This window comes from Polyodon spathula, chromosome 19 (assembly GCF_017654505.1).
Source record: "Polyodon spathula isolate WHYD16114869_AA chromosome 19, ASM1765450v1, whole genome shotgun sequence".
Taxonomy (NCBI): domain Eukaryota; kingdom Metazoa; phylum Chordata; class Actinopteri; order Acipenseriformes; family Polyodontidae; genus Polyodon; species Polyodon spathula.
Window position 1 is genome coordinate 11343539 of NC_054552.1, and position 18580 is coordinate 11362118.

Genomic DNA, 18580 nt, shown 5'->3' on the forward strand with positions numbered 1-18580 from the left:
ACACGCAGATGAGCCTTCCTGAGACCCAGTTTCTGACAGTTTGTGCACAAATTCTTCGGTTCGCAAACCCACAGTTTCATCAGCTGTCCGTGTGGCTGGTCTCAGACGATCCCACAGGTGAAGAAGCCGGATGTGGAGGTCCTGGGCTGGGGTGGTTCCACGTGATCTGCGGTTGTGAGGCCGATTGGACGTACTGCCAAATTCTCTAAAACGACGCTGAAGGCGGTTTATGGTAGAGAAATGAACATTCAATTCTCTGGCAACAGCTCTGGTGGACATTCCTGCAGTCAGCATGTCAATTGCATGCTCCCTCACAACTTGAGACATCTGTGGCATTGTACTGTGTGACAAAACTGCACATTTTAGAGTGGCCTTTTATTGTCCCCAGCACAAGGTGCACCTGTGTAATGATCATGCTGTTTAATCAGCTTCTTGATATGCCATACCTGTCAGGTGGATGGATTATCTTTGCGATGGAGAAATGCTCACTAACAGGGAGGTAAACAAATTTGTGCACAAAATTTGAGAGAAATAAGCTTTTTGTGTGTATGGAAAATGGTTATTTCAGCTCATGAAACATGGGACCAACACTTCACATGTTGCGTTTATATTTTTGTTCAGTGTAGTAATCTCCCATGTTCCTTCAGTTATTTATTTATTTTTTTGATTGGAAACCCTACCAATTATTTTGGTTCTCCAATATATCACAATGTGAAACGAGCTGTCCTAGACAATAAACTACAGTACTTTGCACTTTATTTCCTCTAAAAAGTCTGGCATGTAATTGAATACTGCTTGTTTTCCCAGACCTCTGTCCCGGGAGAGCAGTAAGAGTTTGTGAGAGAAAAAGAAAATAAATAAATACCAGAGGGGTGTTGAGAGTAGTTGACAACAAAGCAGGGAGTTCTATCACAAGACACATACTCTCATTGCCCTGTACCTAATTCTCATAAGATACATTTATAAGCCTGCAAATATAAAATGTCTAAATGGTTTCCCCAATGGGTATGCTCCCCTGGTTAACTATCGTGGTACGCCCCTCAGTTTGTGTTAGCGTATATACAAACGCTAATGAGTCCTGGCTCGCTGCAATGAGTAGGTTCCATTTGCTCCTTTTCACCAGAATCTCCCATGCAAAGTGATGTAATGCAGAGGAGAGTTCAACTCTAAATATGTGAATAATACAATCAGTCCCCCAAACCAGGTGCGGACACCTATCAAATTTGAGAGAGGGATGTTAAATTGGAACCAGACCTCAGTTTTAAGCCCCATAGTGTACTACTGCCCACTGAAAATAGTGAAATTCTACGTAGTGAAAAGAAAAAAAAAAAAAAAAAAAAAAAAAAAAAAAAAAAAATGGGACTGTCATTGGCTGAATTAATGAGAAAGGGACTCAATTAGATGGAACAAGATGGTCTGGTCAAAGTTAAAGCACACACACACACGTTTATGGAAATAAAGTAAAATCACGTTGTTTGCTTTTCTAGGCAGCCTGTAGAGTAGGTGGGCCAGCAGTGTTGAAAGGTACTATTGAATGAAATGAGAAAGTCTGTCTAGTGCAGGGCACTGAGACATAAAACTCAGAGCCAGGTACAGAGGGATAGAGACAACAATTACGAAATGCAAGGAATCAATTAAAATGACATTTGAAGCTACTTACTCAAACATCATGAGGGTGACTATTTGCAGTCCACTTTGTATTGCTTAATTTATACTCACCAGTTGTATGTATGCTACTTTGTAATCAGGCCGCTTCACCCTCTGGCTTAGGTGATTTCTTTTCTTGTTCGTACCTGGGAAAGATCAGAAAGAGGACACATAACATACAACTCTTCCACTCATCAGAGAAAATGCTCCATTGGTGGGTATGTGTCAGAGTTAAAGGGGCTTGCTTGTGGAGGAAACACTGTTCCAGAATATGGTTTAACCGAGATGGAACTTTTCCATGACTAATTCAAAAATCCTGTTTTCCAGTAATTTAAAGTAATTTTCCTTCTAACGCATGAAACAAAAGGAGGCCATTTGGCCAAATAATGCTTGTCCGGATCCCAGAGGTGATGCTTTCAAAATGGGTCCCAATAATTCAGCATCAACAACACAGCCTGGTACCCGTCACATGCTCTCACCACCGAGTAAAGCAGTGTCTCCTACCCTCTATCCTATGCTTAATTTAATATATTTTTTTCTTTGTAAGATTTTTAAAACTTCAAATCAAGCCTCCCCTAATTCTTCTTTGTTCTACACTCAAAAAAATCAGTTCCCAAACTGGGAATATATTAAATTGCTTGATTACTATTGCTTTTCCTTTGTGTCTTCACCAAATTACTAAACTTCTAGTGTGACTGAGCTTTGCTGAAAAGAAATAAAAAAACAGATGGCTTTTGATTTGTTGCATACTGGATGGAAAACAAACATCAACTCTTTTGATTGTGAAATCTGACTGCAAACTGTCCTCTGCTGTTTATATGTTGTGGGGAATTGTGCACAATCATTTTAATAAATGTAGTAGCTTTCATGTACTAGCTCAATTTACAACTGTATTATCCAGACCTCCAAATGTACCATTATTACTGCTGTAAATTTTGATAAAATGTTTGTGTCAATGCAATTGCCAAAGCCCTAACTTATTTCTTTCAAATGCCCATTTCTGTATTGCCGGGACAAGAATCGAACATAGGAAAAAGAAAACTTGTTGTTATTCCACTCAGACTGCAGGGAACAAAGACGAGTGTAGGTGACAGCAGTATAAAGAACTCCACAAGTGTTGATCTCCTCTTCCACCATGGCCTCTGTTTCCAGTCAATTTGTAAAGGGCTAACCACACAACTGTAATTTTCTTCTCAGTATTATGGAAACATCTCAACCACCAGTCCTTTTTTAATTCTTATGTTCCCTCAACTATAAGCTTGTGTTTGAGAATGTAGCTATCAACACTGAGAACAAATAAAATTTCCTAGAAATTTGTAACTATAGTAACATCTTCCAAAATACCCAGCATTGATGAAGAAAGGGTTTCGTTACTGTATGTACTTTCCATACCAATCTTTACTGTCTCCTACAGTATAACCATTTACCACTCATGAAACATTTGACAGAGTACTGTTCTGTTCAAAATCAATACAGAAGGGTGCAACTTCCGCGAGCCAAAACACACTGGACTGTAGATCTCCAATCACTCATAAATTAAAGATAAGAGGTCCTATTGTTCTGGTCAAAAATGCAACCTTAATTGTTTTATTTTTTTATTACAGATGAATAGCTTTTGTTCTAAATGAGCTACAGAGTTCACTCTAGGCTTGTTTCAGACTCCAAACACAATTGGAGTCCACTCCCTGCGGAGCTCTTGTGTTACATTGTTTCCTGCTTCCAGCAAAGATTTTGAATGTTGGCCTCAAATGGGGTCCCTATTACCTGTAAAACAGGAAGTGAACTTTTATCTTACTCAAATAGTAAGATAAAAAAAAAAAAAAGTATCTGTTTTAACTGCAAACAAAAAGGTATCCTTACTGAGTTACTTTCTCAAAATGCTCTGTCTCCTTGGTGCCAGTATTCTGCTTTGTTTATTTCTGAGGTCTTCTTGAGGGATTGCATTGGCATTTATTGTAACAAAACTACTGGACATTCTTTGCATGGTGCTGCCAATCTAGCAGAGGGATTAGCTCACTTTTAAGAACTTTTACATTTCAAAAGATAAAAAAAAAAAAAAAACCTGTGAGTTTGTGTCAATGCGAATTGTTTCTTCAAAGTTAGATGTTCAGCTGGATCAAAATCTCACACACAAGTATCAAATTATTTTTTTTATGTGGATAGGCATACCTAGCAGGGGATAATAACACAACAATACATTTATACAACAATAATAATTTATACTTACAGTACTGGATTCTAGTTCTGACTGCTCCCACTGGAACATTGTATATCTTCTCAAGGTAGTTCTTTACATCACACTTGGTCATCCTGTAGAAAACACAATGAAATAAAACGGTTGGCAAATCCCCTTATCAAAGAGAAGAGTACATGTAAATGGCAGCCTGACCCCATGGTACAGTAGATAATCGCTGTAGTACTTCAACCTTCCACACGTGCACAAAATAGCCATAAAAATTCTAGGTATATTCTAATCTTAAAGCTACAGTTGCAGGCACATTGTGTTACATAAGATCAAAATACCTCGCCAATGTGGCGAGGCAATTAAATGGCAATAGAATGGTAGATTACACTGCCATTGTCAAAACTAGGGAAGTTATCCTAAGACTACTGTAATAATGCTTGAGTTAAACCCCACCTAGAATCCTATAACCATTCTCAGTCAGCTCACTACAGAAAATACAGCATTGTACTTGAGAAGGTTCACAGAAGGGCAAGTAGATTAATCTTAGGACCGAACTGCATGAACTAGGAGGTTAAAAGAATAAAATAATCCTAGAAAAAAGAAGGAGAGGTAATTGTAGTTTAAAATTAGCACAGCAAGTCAGATGAAAGGTCACAAATTGCAGCTGCATCAGTTTAGAAGATAAGCATTTTAATAAAGGCAGCTATAAATGCATGGAATAGCCAACTATAACAAAAAAGACTGGATTCTGTCCTGTGAGTCCTTCCCCTTGGAAGGGGCAAATGGTGTGCTAGGAAGGGACGAGCCTGGAAGGGACAATTAAAACATCTTGCACGCCATGCCACATTAGCACAATGCCATGAGTTGAACTAAACATTGACAGCAGTATACAGCATAAAGTGTTCGGATAGCCTTTTACTTTACAGATAGTATCCCTCACATGACACTTGCTGTTCTTCTATTTATATATCTTTTTCCAGACTATTTTTGCTTTTACTCAGGCAAGGTCAATTTTTCCAGTTAAAATAACACAATCACAACAATTCATTCTGATAATAAAATAATAATCAAGAGGACACCCCACGCTATTAACACACTAAAGCACCCTCGACAACAAAGGATGTGTTTTTCCAGTGGGAACATGGCTTCTTTTAATAAACAATCCAAAAGGAAAATAAAACTCAGATGTTAACCGCATTCAGGTATATATACAGTTCCTTACATTGCCACAAACAGCTATTGTATTTGAAACTTGTCCTTTTATACCTACCTGGCTTGTTAAATTACAAACAGGTGTATCAGTTTAAACAATTGTCAGTCAATTGGTGTTCTGGGATAGCTATGACATTCTGGGAGATGTAGTTTCTGATACCTGATTCTGAAACAGCAAGAACTACATCTTTTTTTTCAGTAACAAAAGCAATGTCATCATCACTATGTAAACCTCCATCAATTACATGGAAGTTAGCTTTAAACTCAGCTTTTGCATTACTTTCCTGGCTTTAACAAATAAGCTTACACTTACGTACTTCTCGAAAACCGATCGCTTGCACTAACATTAAGTCTGCATCTGTAGGTTTGGCAAAAAACCTCTCTCTCTGTTCCTGCTTCACATTCCTTTGTTTTTTGCATTTTTTTTTCTAATGCCACTTTCATGTTCAACATCTAAAACATAGTCCTCTTCTCTTGCAACAGACACTTGTGTTTGTGTAAGGTGGAATTTCAAACTAACTCCGAGGAGCGCATGATAACATTGCCGCAATTTTAACTGTTTTTTGTAACAGAAACAAAAGGAAACAAATCCAATTATCAAATTAACAATCAACGGAATCTCATTAGCGAACAAATATCAAGTAGGAAGAAATGTTTTAAGTGGCATAAACTCAAACTGTTGAATCGGTAACACTTCTTATCGTTTATCCATTACTTAAATCTTTAGTTGCTTCATGAAATTATCCAGTCAGAAAATTATTCAGTACAGTACTTAACACTGGGTACAAATGCAAATACAGATGTAGAGGTGACACAGTGCTCAAGACAAAGGACAAAAAACAAACTGCTGTAACAAAGTGCTTGTCATCCCAAGTCTGATGACAACAGTAAAGAATAATTATAACAGGCATTACAGTGTTGAGTATTGCTGCATTTAAATCCACAGGTTGGTCCCGAAATAACAACAAACATTGAAAACACGATAACAACATCGGTTCAACATTAACTATAACAAAGGAACAGATCACCTTGCTACTTCCCCTTATATACCAATCACTCCCCCGGTAAATGATTGCAACCGCTCCTCCAAGCCGCGGCTGCCACATTGTTTCCCTTCTGGGTTGATGATTTAGTGTACCGTAGCTCCGCCCCCTTCTGTTCCTTTTACACCCTCATAGGTCAGGAGGCAGATTTATCACCAAGACTCATTCTGTCTCTGTCACAAGCAGTAACCCAGTAAACATAAATGTATCATAGACACATTAAAAGGACATTAAAACCTGTACATGTAAACAATGCAAATATATTATCATGCAAAACTAGCAGGTCATCATGTTATGTTCATTTTTTGTAGTTTTAGAATAAAATTAGAGAATGCACAAGAATAAAGGAAAATAAATGGCTAAACAGACTCAATGCCATGATGTCTGAAGGTTTAGATAGAAAGGAATAGTAGATTGTTGTATCATTAACTGATTCTGTTATCACGTAAGTTTAAAATGATAATAGGCCCTACAAAATAAGTCCAAATTGTACCATATTGTATATATATAAGGAGTACTTTAAACCAGATCTGAAAGAAGAGATTAGTAATTATTTGGAGGACACTGGAAACCAGAATCTGTATCCATTGGGTGTGAAAAATAAATTTAAAAAATCGTGGGAGTTTAAAATAGATTTGAACCATTTGTTGATAGATAATTATTAATTTAGTAAAAGGTTTTTGAGACCCCAGTACTCACAATCCTTATAACCTTAATAGATTTCAGCCTATTTAATTCTAATCACGTAAAGGAAACTTTAAGAAAACCTTTGGTGGGAGCTCAATCAAGAGACTGTTTTCATCTGGCTGAATCCACCAACTGTTTCAAACTCTTAAGCTGGCATCCTTAGAGACTGGAAAACAAATGTAACCTTGAGTTACCTTAGTTTGCCTCCAAGCCATCTGCGTCTGTGATGTAATTGCCATGAAGCACTGCAGAAAGCATTAGCCTGTGTTTTTGTTTAAACGAAGGATTCCTTGAAAGCAGAGATGTGGGCTGCCGGACATGTGAGTGTAGAGCTAAAGAGGCACGCTTTGCCAAATCACTAGAGAGTAGATCTTGATTAAAGACCTGGAAATCTTTAAAGAGAAAGTAAGCTAAAACTACCCTACAGTCTTACAGTACAAGATTAACCCTATATGCCTATTTACTCTATTAGTCCACTGGCTTAGCCATCTGTGTATAATATCTTTTTTAAACAGAAGTCCTTGTTCACAATCCAGTTTGTTTGCAGTACCCAAAGGCAGATGTAGCTGTAAATAAAAAAACTGGTTAAGTTATTTTTGGTTTCAATGTGTCTTTACAAGAGCTTTTACCAGCTATAAACAGTGCAGCAGACTCTGTAAACACTGTGGAAATTTATACTACTGCAATCGAACATATGTTTTTACAAACATTATATTTCCATCCACAAATATAACCTTTAAAGTTTCTTTTTTTTTTATTATTTTGCTGTAGGTGCCTCCATTTCGCACAGTATCAAAACCATCTGGAAACAGAAGTGTAAGTCCTGATGGCATGATTAAAACATCTTCTAACACAAAACAAAGATTTATCACAGAAGCATATCTATTTACATATTTCTGTTCAGTACAACTATTCAGGTAGATCTTGAGTATTAAACTGGTTGATTTGTTGTAGAGACACGCATGTCCTCCCTTATAACCAGATAAACACCAAGTCACTGCAAGTCAAAGGCATGTTCACTCTACTATTTACAGTTGATAGACATTGCACGTGCCACCTGAGACACAAAGCACACACCTTAACAGCTGTACCAACCGACTAGCAGAATTAACAGCTCTAAAAGAGGTCCAGATTTCACATAGGATTATATTTTCTATACATGTAGGCTGGAAGAAAAAAAAAGTACGCTTGGTGACAGAAATACAATGAACCTTGGTTGTAAATCTCCCTCCCGACCTGTGAGGGTACTAAGCGAGGACAAAGTTTTTTTTGACGGGCTGGCCTGACAGTTCTTTCCCTGGGTCGGGATGTCGGTCAGTCTGGAAAAAGGTCGAGACCTGAAAGGGAAACAAAGTAGCAGCCGCAGATTGTAAAGGCAGTTGCATTCGTTTACCAAGGGGTCATGCGTGACAGCAAGTAAGGGGGGCAGAGAATCGTAATCTGTTGCTTCGCTTGATTTGTGAACTTGAACCTGAAGGACCGTGAGAGACGCAGTAACCACTGCTGAAATAAACCTGTGTTAAGAATATTTGTGAGTGTTTTGTTTGTTTGTGTCTGTTAGTAATTGTCTGTGTTTATAAACCACCAGATGGCTAACATGTATCCAGAGCTGTTGCCTTGGGCCAGCACAAAGCTGCATCAGTACTTTCACTTGTATCACTGTAAACTATTGTACCACAATCATTATTCATGCACTAAAACTGACTCGTGTATGTGTTTTGTGTTTAATGTGGGGATACAATAACGGGACTATTATTTCGGGATCAGCCCAGGGATTATAAATGTAAGTAATACACACCACTGTATTACTTACCAGCATTATTATTTACTGTTTGTTCTGCCGTCAGTCACTGGACATAAGGAATAAAATAAAACAAGCCTTTTGCACCTGGATTACAATTGTCTGTCTGTTCTTTGATCACCTGCACACTATTAAGCACTTTGCCACAATGCTGATCAAGAAAATGCTGCAGCAATTTAAAAAAAAAAAAAAAAAAAAAACATACACAAATTGAATATTCACGCAAGAAACTGGAGACAAGAGCAATTTAAAAATTGCTTTTGAACTACAAAACAAAAGCATTGTGGCCTGTAAATACAACATTTATTCCTTAGATCTTAGGCCTGGGAGCTAGTAATGAACCACTGACTGGCACCCCTGGGGGATTAGCGCAGCTGCCTGAATTGTTTGTAAGCATGAAGAATGTGAAGTATATATGAAGAATACATCTGAAGGTTTCTGAAATATGACACGGCCACAGAACGGTGAATTGCTGACAATTTTAATAATCAAATGTATCTGAGCCAGTAGTCCATCATCACTATAACCAGAGGTTAAAGTACATGTCCCCAAAGAACAGTTTCAAACTTCACTGTATGAATCAAATTCAGCTGTGAAATCATTTGAAAAGTAATACTTCAAAAGGGGTTTTTGTTCATCATCTGGCAGCCACATTAGGTATGAGTTCAAGTTTTGGCCACTGTCATGTTTTGCATAACATTTAATGTAACAAATATAAAATCTGACATGCAACTGATTTCTGAGAAGACAAAATTACAAACAAAGAATTCCGACAATCACACCAAATTTGAACAACATTTGAAAACACTGATAATTGTCTAAGCACTGGCAGATCCAAATACCCCACTATTTTAATATTGACATATTATCTGATTTGAATTAGAGACACAAATTAAGTCGATCATGCAATGTGATCCCTGCCCTATAAAGCTGACATCATTTTCTTGAGCATAGTTGTAGATCAGCCCAGCAATCGTGCCCTTGTACCCGGATGGCAATGGCTACTTTTACGACAATAACACACCTACCCACCATGACAGAAACTATGTGCATCCTTTTGAGCATATTGAGATTCTCTTCCTACCTATCAGCACCAATTGCATAATACGATATACAATGACTAAATGGAGACAACTTCCAACACCTTATGAAGTCTATGCCATGTCAAATCCGAGATCATTAGGTACAGGTTCCAATAAAGTGGCCAAGCAGTGTACGTCAATCACTAACAATATAAAAAACGACTTAGTAGATATTGCAAGACAGTCGTTCTGGTCGAAGATCTAGAGATGATGTTCAGAGCCAACAACACAATACAACCATTTACTGTAGTTTTGTTTATGTGATTGGCAATTACCACACTCTTCTCTAATCCAAACTTTTTTTTTTTTTGTTTTGATTAATGCACCAAGTGTAGTAAAGACTTATGGAATACTGAGCTTCTAAGCTTTCCAACAATACCGCCCCTTTCAGTCTAGCTACTACAATGACGGAGCAATAGACTCCTAAGCTGTGAACTCTGTCACAAGATGAGAGGCTTAACTTCAGGCAGTAGTAGTTCCGGCTAGGAGTACCGCATACACACTGAATACATCTTTGGAAAGCCCAGAGTCTGTTCTTTTAATCTAGGTGGCTTTCACAGTGCCCGAGTAATATGTGCGTAACCTTCGGTGCAATGGCTGAGTTTTAAGAGTTAAAGTGAAAGTCACCTCTTGCAAAACACTTAGATATACTTAAGATTGTCTTTGCTTTTCAAAACTTACTGCAGTGTACTGAGTTTCTATAATCCTTAAAGATAGCAGCTGAGAATCACACATGAGAGAATAAAGTCTCACGGCTCTTAAAATATCCAGCACTACTTTTATTTATTTATTTACTTTAACCAGAACTACTCAGAATGCGGCTCATAGTGCTTTCTTTACTGACATCCACTTTCTTAGAGTCTGCTGTAGCATTTCAGGCATTTTAAATTGGGTGAAAAATACAGTAGCTTGGTGTCTTAAAATATGCGGAATTTTCCTGTACTGAAAGTTGTAGTTTTTGTTAATACATTTCATTTCAGAACCTACATTCAATTAAATGGTACATGAATGAATATTTCATATTTATAAAAAATGTAATTTAGTATAATTTAATTAAAATGCTATTAATAAATGAATCATGGTTATAGCAGCAGTTTTTAAGTATTATGTAAATATTTTGTCTAATGGTTAAAAAGTACAATGCTTATGGGGGCTACAAGGTCTTGTTTTCAAAAGATGTCCTCACATCTTTGTCGACATTGCATACAAACCAATGGAATACCTTGTGTGTAGTCATGTGTGTGTGTGTGTGTGTGTGTGTGTGTGTGTGTGTATATATATATATATATATATATATATATATATATATATATATATATATATATATATATATATATATATATATATATATATACATACGTACACACACACACACACACACACACACACACACACACACACACACATCGTTTGAATGTAATACTAGTCAGAGAAACGCATTATGTAACAAAGTACTCAAACTGAAGGACTTCTGAATAAGGCTAACCTAAGTCTGGGTGTTCAGATGTCCAGGGCTGTTTTATTTTCAGGTTTCTAAACGGGTTTATTGATGAAAGGTGCTGTGCTAGTAAGAGCAGGCATACATGAACAACAGCCTGCGTACCCGAACTTCAAGCTCATTCTAACAAGTGAACAGCTGAAGCTGGAAATTTAAAACAAAGCTGTTCAGTCCATCGTGTCTGTTAAAATTAGTAGAACAAATAAAAAAATTAATAATGATGCTAAACTGACTAAAGCAGCCAAATGCTTTATTGAAAGAAAGCAATCTTAGTTGAGGTCCGATCACTGTGAAACTGGAATAAGCAGTAAACTGGGCAAAGCTGTAAAACAAGCAAAGGGATACTGCAGACAAATATCTGGATGGTAAATTAAATTAGATGCTTCTGTGAGCAGCTCAGTTTATTTTTTTTAATAAGGTTGCTTAATTCACTGTACATGTATTGAAATTAGTTTGTCTGACTACTTTGTTGCTGCATTTTATCGGCATATTAACTCAATTCAAGTGGAAAGACCTTATCCATAGTGTTATATGGATTATAGTAATTGGCTATACATAATAAACCAGCACACTAAATGAGAACTTTGGTATGCCATCTCAAATTTTGCGGGTTAAAGAAATGGAAAACCTCAATGATAGCAATCTCTATTAGCTGAATTACTATCATGGCAATACTCTGATTTAAATTCCCCTATCATTGGTGGTTTCAAAAGCTACTTAAATTAAGGAGCTAATAATAATAGGGAATGTGTGTTCCATGAAGTTACACCCACCTGTCAGTCAGACTTAAATCTTCCAGTGGAACTGAAATGTGGCTCATGAACGTTTTTTGAATAAGGCTACATTTTTATAATACTGCATTTTATTAATTTGACAACCCTAAAACAGACGATAAGCACAGCTGCTCATGATCCACAACTTAAAAGGCTTTTGTCACCAAGAATATGCAGTCTGGATAAGCATGTGCAAATCCAAGCTGCCAAATAGGGATCTCTAGCAGCTCAAGCGAGTGTTTCAGATTTGGGAAGCGAGTTAGAATCGGGGGATACAGATGCAGGTATGTCTCGCCACACTCCAACACGGGCCCTACGTGGAATATTACATATGGTGGTTAACAATTTGTTTTTGTTTTATAAACAAGAACCAAAACGGTGAGTTTTATTTATTTATTTTTTTTCCATTGTACAATGTCACCTTTTCTACATTCATGTTATTTGAAGTGTTTATTTGGGTTAAATTTGACAGTTTTCACTTACTTTTTCAGCAAATAAAAAGCATAACTACACCTCAGTAACTATTTGTTGAAAATGTGTCTTGTGTCACTTTGTTTACTGTGAAGAAGAGATAGTGGCAGGGATTTTTCTTTTAAACACAATTTCTACTTTTATGTTTATGCCTGAAAAAGACAAGGAACAACATTTAATATCTGTGTAAAGTGTCTATCATTTAAGTAATAAGTGGTTAAACTTGTCTTTCTCTGTCATTCAGTTGAAAGGTTTTAGATTTTTGTCAAAATTAAACATCAGCTTGCTTTAATTATTTTGTTCACACACTGTGTTATTTACCAGATTTATTGTTTTAAGTTCAACGAGAAAAATGTAAGGCCACCAAAATCTCTAATGGACCACCAGATATTCTTGACTGGTGGTCCGAGTGGCCACCTCCTTAAAAAGTTAGTTTCTAACCCTGGAAGTGTTTTTTTTTTTCATTTTAAAATGCTGCCAAACATCTTGGTCGCTTTGAAGCCAACATGTTGATTCAATAATTTCATTTCGAAATCCATGAGCTGTGGCTCTATTCGCATGTGATTTGCCATTTACAACTGACCACAACAACAAGGAGGGGGGGGGGGGGGGGGGGGGACGACACCAGGGAAATGAGAAGTACAACAATGGTCTGTCTCTTATTACATTACTTTATTATTTCTACATTGTGTCTAATTGTATAATACACTGGTATGAGTCTTGCAATATGCAAAAAAAAAAAAAAAAAAAACCCAAAAAACATGCATTAGTGGTATATTTGTCCCTTTGCCTGCAAAAATGCAATTAGATTTTTCTGTTTTAAATTTTGAAAACCAATTTGACATCAAAAACAGCTGAAAGAGCTTTTGATTAACCTGAGAGTTATTTCCCCTCTTAGGTGCTGTTCACATGAACTGTTCTGTGTGCATCCTTTCACGGGCTAAGATGAAGGCTACTAGCACCGCCTTCAAGTCCAGCTTTGCTAACAACGAACTTCAACATGACAAACAAACAACCAATCACAGAACACACGCACAAAGAGAACACGCAGTCCAGTGGCCACGTCCCCCCCTGCTCACGCCGCAGTTATGAATGAGAGCTCTCAGCTGTCAGTCTCACGTGCAGCAACACAACAGAGATGCTCGCTATTAAAATATCTTGTCCTTAACCCAGGATTTGCATATCACAGGAGAGTAGAAATGAGTAAACTCTGTATTCCTTATATGAGAAGTGGGTAAACGCTACATTGCCCAAACTAAAAGTGGATAAATGCAGTTTACCTGCGAATACCCTCGACTACAACACTGCATCCGTGTGATGACTACAACAAAATTAGTGCTATCACTATCATGGAAAATCATGATTACAGACATCAACGGTGCATTGAACGTAAATACGACATACTGTAAGAATATACTCCTCCATATATCCTTGATTCTGTACCTCCAGGGGTGTGCAATTTTGGAAAAAACTTCTTGTCTATGGGACAAAATGCTAGAAAAATCTACACAAAACACATTGACAAATAGAATATAAAATTTTGAATTTTGCTTTTATTAATCAATCAATTTGTGATTAATAATAATTCTTGCTTCATGAAATCAAATAAAGAAAACGTAATTCAGAACATACTTGCCTATACTGAGCCCATTTTTGTGCATTATACAGGGCAAGTCAGACTCCACACACCAGGCCAATAGAGATAGCTTTTAATAGGAGGTGCAGCACTTCAGTATTTTAGGTATTAATTTCGATTACCGTATATACCATGATTTTAAAAACGCCGCATTACCGAAGAGCATACTTTACATAACCAAGAATGCTTACCGACCCGAAATATATATTTATTTTTTTTACAGATGTTGATGAGTTTATAGAGCCATCTGATGGGGAACTTCTTCACATGCACTCGTCAAACAGTTTGGTGTAAAATGAAAACCAGACAAGGTACTTATCAAATATCATATTTCCTGAGAGTTATGGCTACCACTGATATTTTTACAGTGTCTGTAGACTTTAGAGACATTTCTAAAGAGAAATGAATTTCCCAGTACATTTTAAAACCTTTTTTTTTTTGCATTCAGTGAAAACGTTCTCTTACTAATCTTCAGATTTACAGGTGTTTAGAAAGGTATAATATGGTATACTTTCAGCGGATATTTGTCCTGACTCACAAGATGAAAGTCACGTTATGTCAGTAAGACCTGAAACAGGTAGAATGTTCACCGGAGCGGATGGGATTGGTTTCTAAACTACAATACCCAGAAGAAAGGCGATGACGTTTGTTTAACACATTTTGGTTTCCTATATGGTCATTAGATCAAGATAAATAATTTTGTTGTGTGGGTGTAGGTCACAGCGCAAAGCTGTAATAAAAATAATTAAGTCAATTTATAGCTTTACAAACCTACTGCCAACCACCGGATTAAGCAGCTTTTGAAAAAAACTAATACATTGCTATACCGTTACATATACAACAGTTTATAGGTTTTTGTAATTTTTGTTATGTTAAATATTCTTCTTAGAGCTGGTGGTCAAACTTGAATGGGCTCCTACTGCAGACAAAGGCAATGCAATAGTATTGTTACATTCATTTAAATACGTTTGTTAGTGTGTGTGTGTGTGACTGGTTTGTGAATTAGAAGATATTTGTATTTGTGTACTTTGTATATATTTTTGCTTTGATGACGCAGTTTAAAGGTTTCAGGACCTTGCGTGGCTCCCTAGAAAAATGTAGGAGTTTTTCTAGTAACTGAACGTTGTGACAAAAGAAAAAAAAAAAAGTACTTTTCCGACAGGCAAAGTAGAACAGTAAAACTTGTCGACCCGGGCGTCTGGCAATATGACTTGCACACCCCTGTCCTCTCAATAATGTAAAGAATATGGTTATCAAGTTGTATCACAATTGGAAAAGTAGATGTATATAGGTCTAAGTGAAACTGAAGTGTGGTATGAATGTAAGAACAGCTAGGGATAAAGCTCACTCACTAGTGAGCCCCAGTAGTTGGTTTCTATCCATTTTAACTTGGCTGGTTTCTTCACCAGCACAAATGCTCTGGAAACTTTCTTTTAGCCCTGCTGTCACACTGGGAGCATAAAGGTGTCTTTCTAGGGAAACGGTCAATGCTTTTACGTTAGTCATCAAATATCATTCTCAATTGACGTTATATAATTTCTGTTTAAAACAGTAATTGATCAGGGAAAGCACTACAAGAGCTTCTCTGATTTAGAAAAGCTAATTATTGGAACTTGCATGCCCTCTAGAGGTGTGTTTTGAAGTGCTACAATAAAAAATACAAATCTATTAAAAAAAGTCTACAATTTTAAAATAAATAAATTGTAGTAGTAGTACTGGGACAAATATCCAGATATCAAAACACACATCTTCTTGAAATAAATGATGTTTGCAAAAATGGCCATAACTGATATTCTTTATATTAGCATAAATGACATCTGAAAAAATGCACGTTACAATACAGAAGAGTTTCTCTTCTTTCTTTAACAGGTTTTTATAGGGCACCTGAGTTATTTTCCCCTACAATAGTATAAAATATACATACCTAATTCAATATTTAACAATATTTATTTATTCAACTTCTTCCCTTCCCTCTCAAACAAATTGTCCCTAAATGAATTGTCCGAATTGCTTATCACTGATTAGCTAACTCCACTGGGCACATTTTGACCATCTGAAAAAGTTGTGCTAAGGACAATTTGGATAAATAGCTCTGAGAATCTAGTCCATACGGTTTAATTGACCAGATGCCTGGAATGCAAACAAATAGCCTCCTGCAAAATCTACTATCAACTTCTTACAGCAATGTGAAGGTGTTCCAGAACCCCCTGCAGTGTTTACAGGAAACATGGTACTTGTGCTGGATTCTGTGTTGTCTATGACACCACAGCAGGGATAGAAATAAGACTCCAATTGCATAGCAGTCTGATCCATTACTTGTTTCGTGTTTAATAAGACACATCTGAACTTGCTACCTATACACTGTGGCTAATCAAGCTTGTAGTAAAACCTGGAACGGATGAAACTGCTATGCAATAGGAGTCTTATTTCCATCCCTGCACCACAGTCACACACGTTAGTATAACTTATTCACTTGACAGGGTCCTATGAAAGTACTCAATGCCCTCTGCAGTTTATTACTTACCTGTTGGTCCTGTGTTATGCTAGAGGTAAGGCCTTTAAACGTGTAAACACATGGATTTTATTGGTACTAAACGTTAGAAAACCCATAAACTATAAACTAGTGTTAAGGAGCAGTCAAGTCTGTATCATTTTATCCACGCTCTATTTCTGAATTATGTTGCAATAGCATACTGACTGAATGGCATTCCAGTTCATTAATAAAGACTGGCTTTAAATGTTTTTTTTTTTTTTCTTTACATACTTGCCTGGCAGGACTGCAAATGCACCCCAGTGTGTTTGAAATGAAAATATCTTTCAGGATTGCACGATGTCCTTTCATGTGATTATTTTGTGTTATTTTCAAAATAATATTTGAGTTTACTGAGTAAGTTACCTGCAGTTTACTGCAGGTAATTTACACGTTTACAAAAAAAATAAATAAATAATGTAAACTTATTGTTACCCAGTGGCAAAGTGTGTACAGTATTGAGCACTCACTCCATGGGTATCCGAAACTGCACGGTGTCAGACGGCTGTTCCTTGCCCGGTTTCACCAGGGTCATGAAGAAGTTGGTTCGGAAAATCCTCAACTGGGGGTTCCCGAGCTGATAGAGTGGGTATCTAGAGAGGCACAGACAAGCACATTTCAAATCAATCACCATCTCAGGGTTCACATTACATCAAGGGCAGTAGACCACTTTTATTAAAACAGCAATAACAGGATGAGCCCCCAAAAGATGGGCAACACATGAATACTACCATTGGGGCAGAAGAATCTGCATTTTCATAGAGATTTTTTTACTACAGTATGGCACACTCCAACAGTTGAAACAAATGTCAGTAACAAACTGTATATCCCCAATAAACCTCTAAATACAAATTAAAGCTGTCAACTACAGTGCAACATACATACATGGTTCATTCCCCACCTCACGGTCTCAGATGCTTTTGATATCACATATTAAAATACCTGCAACTGTTTTATGAAGAATCCCAAAATGTTAACTCTACGTGCAACTATTATCTTGAAAGTTATGGGCTCTTTTGGAGTTCTGGGATGCTGAAAGGATGCCATGTCTGGCCTACATTCCACTTTGGGGGCTCACACCTCGGTAACCATTCACACTGTAATACAGACACTGCCTATAGTCTTTGATGTGGTTATATAACCTGGACAGATGGGGTTCTCGCAAGTACAATATGGCACTCTTTGTGCCGTCATTGTACTTTGTTCTACATTGCATTGACATCTGTGGTACCTAATAGGTGATATGTTGGCACACTGTTAAACTACAAGAGCAGTTATGTGTGTGTAGCAAGTATCAGGAAGATACCTTGAATACGTTGAAAGATATACAGTCACACAGCTTCCAGATACTGTCAGATGCTAACACTCTTACAAACCTATGCTAAAGAAAGTCCTTGCCATGTTTTATTTCAATTGGATTAACAGTTAGCAAAATGTAAAATTGTGACATACACTACATAGAGCCTCCATATAGCCTCAAATTATTTTACACCGTTAAACTTATAAATGACGTACTGCACTTAACGATAAGGTGTTCTCATAACAATGTGTGGCATGCCCCCTGGATGCCATAGTGTGTATGACCCATGAGCATGAATGAGACTAGTCAAGAGAAGTGTAAACTGCTCTGGATACGTGACCATCAGGGATTGTGCAATCGGAGAAAATGCAGAGGTCTGCGCTTCAGGAAAGACCGCTGTACACCAATAACGATTACGAAATCAACTGTCAGCTGAGCATCCGACCTCAAAAGCAGTCTGCTAGAACACCATTACACCATTATCAACAGTGAAAAGAAAAACAACCAACGATTCAGCTGCTTTCAAATGCGTCATTTAAAAGTAGATTACTATTATTATCATCGTATATTTTGAAGAAGAAATAGTTATACTATATTCAGAGAGCTTATACTCTTAATATATTACCATTTATTTACTACAGGAACTATTATCACACGTTGCCTAAATTTGAAACCCTTGACAGTATTTTAGAATAAATATCATTTATTTGATCCG

General features: G+C 37.0%; 1 protein-coding gene across 1 annotated transcript in view; it reads right to left on the minus strand.

Annotated features, from left to right (window-relative positions):
* The window catches only part of LOC121295123 (39S ribosomal protein L23, mitochondrial-like), a 40718-nt gene that overhangs the window by 21756 nt on the left and 382 nt on the right, over window positions 1–18580 (minus strand). The window contains exons 2-4 of the mRNA XM_041219536.1: window positions 17036–17158; window positions 3875–3957; window positions 1720–1793 (exon numbers count right to left, since the gene is read on the minus strand). Coding sequence (XP_041075470.1) covers window positions 1720–1793; window positions 3875–3957; window positions 17036–17158 — 280 coding nt within the window. The remainder of the gene's footprint in view (window positions 1–1719; window positions 1794–3874; window positions 3958–17035; window positions 17159–18580) is intronic.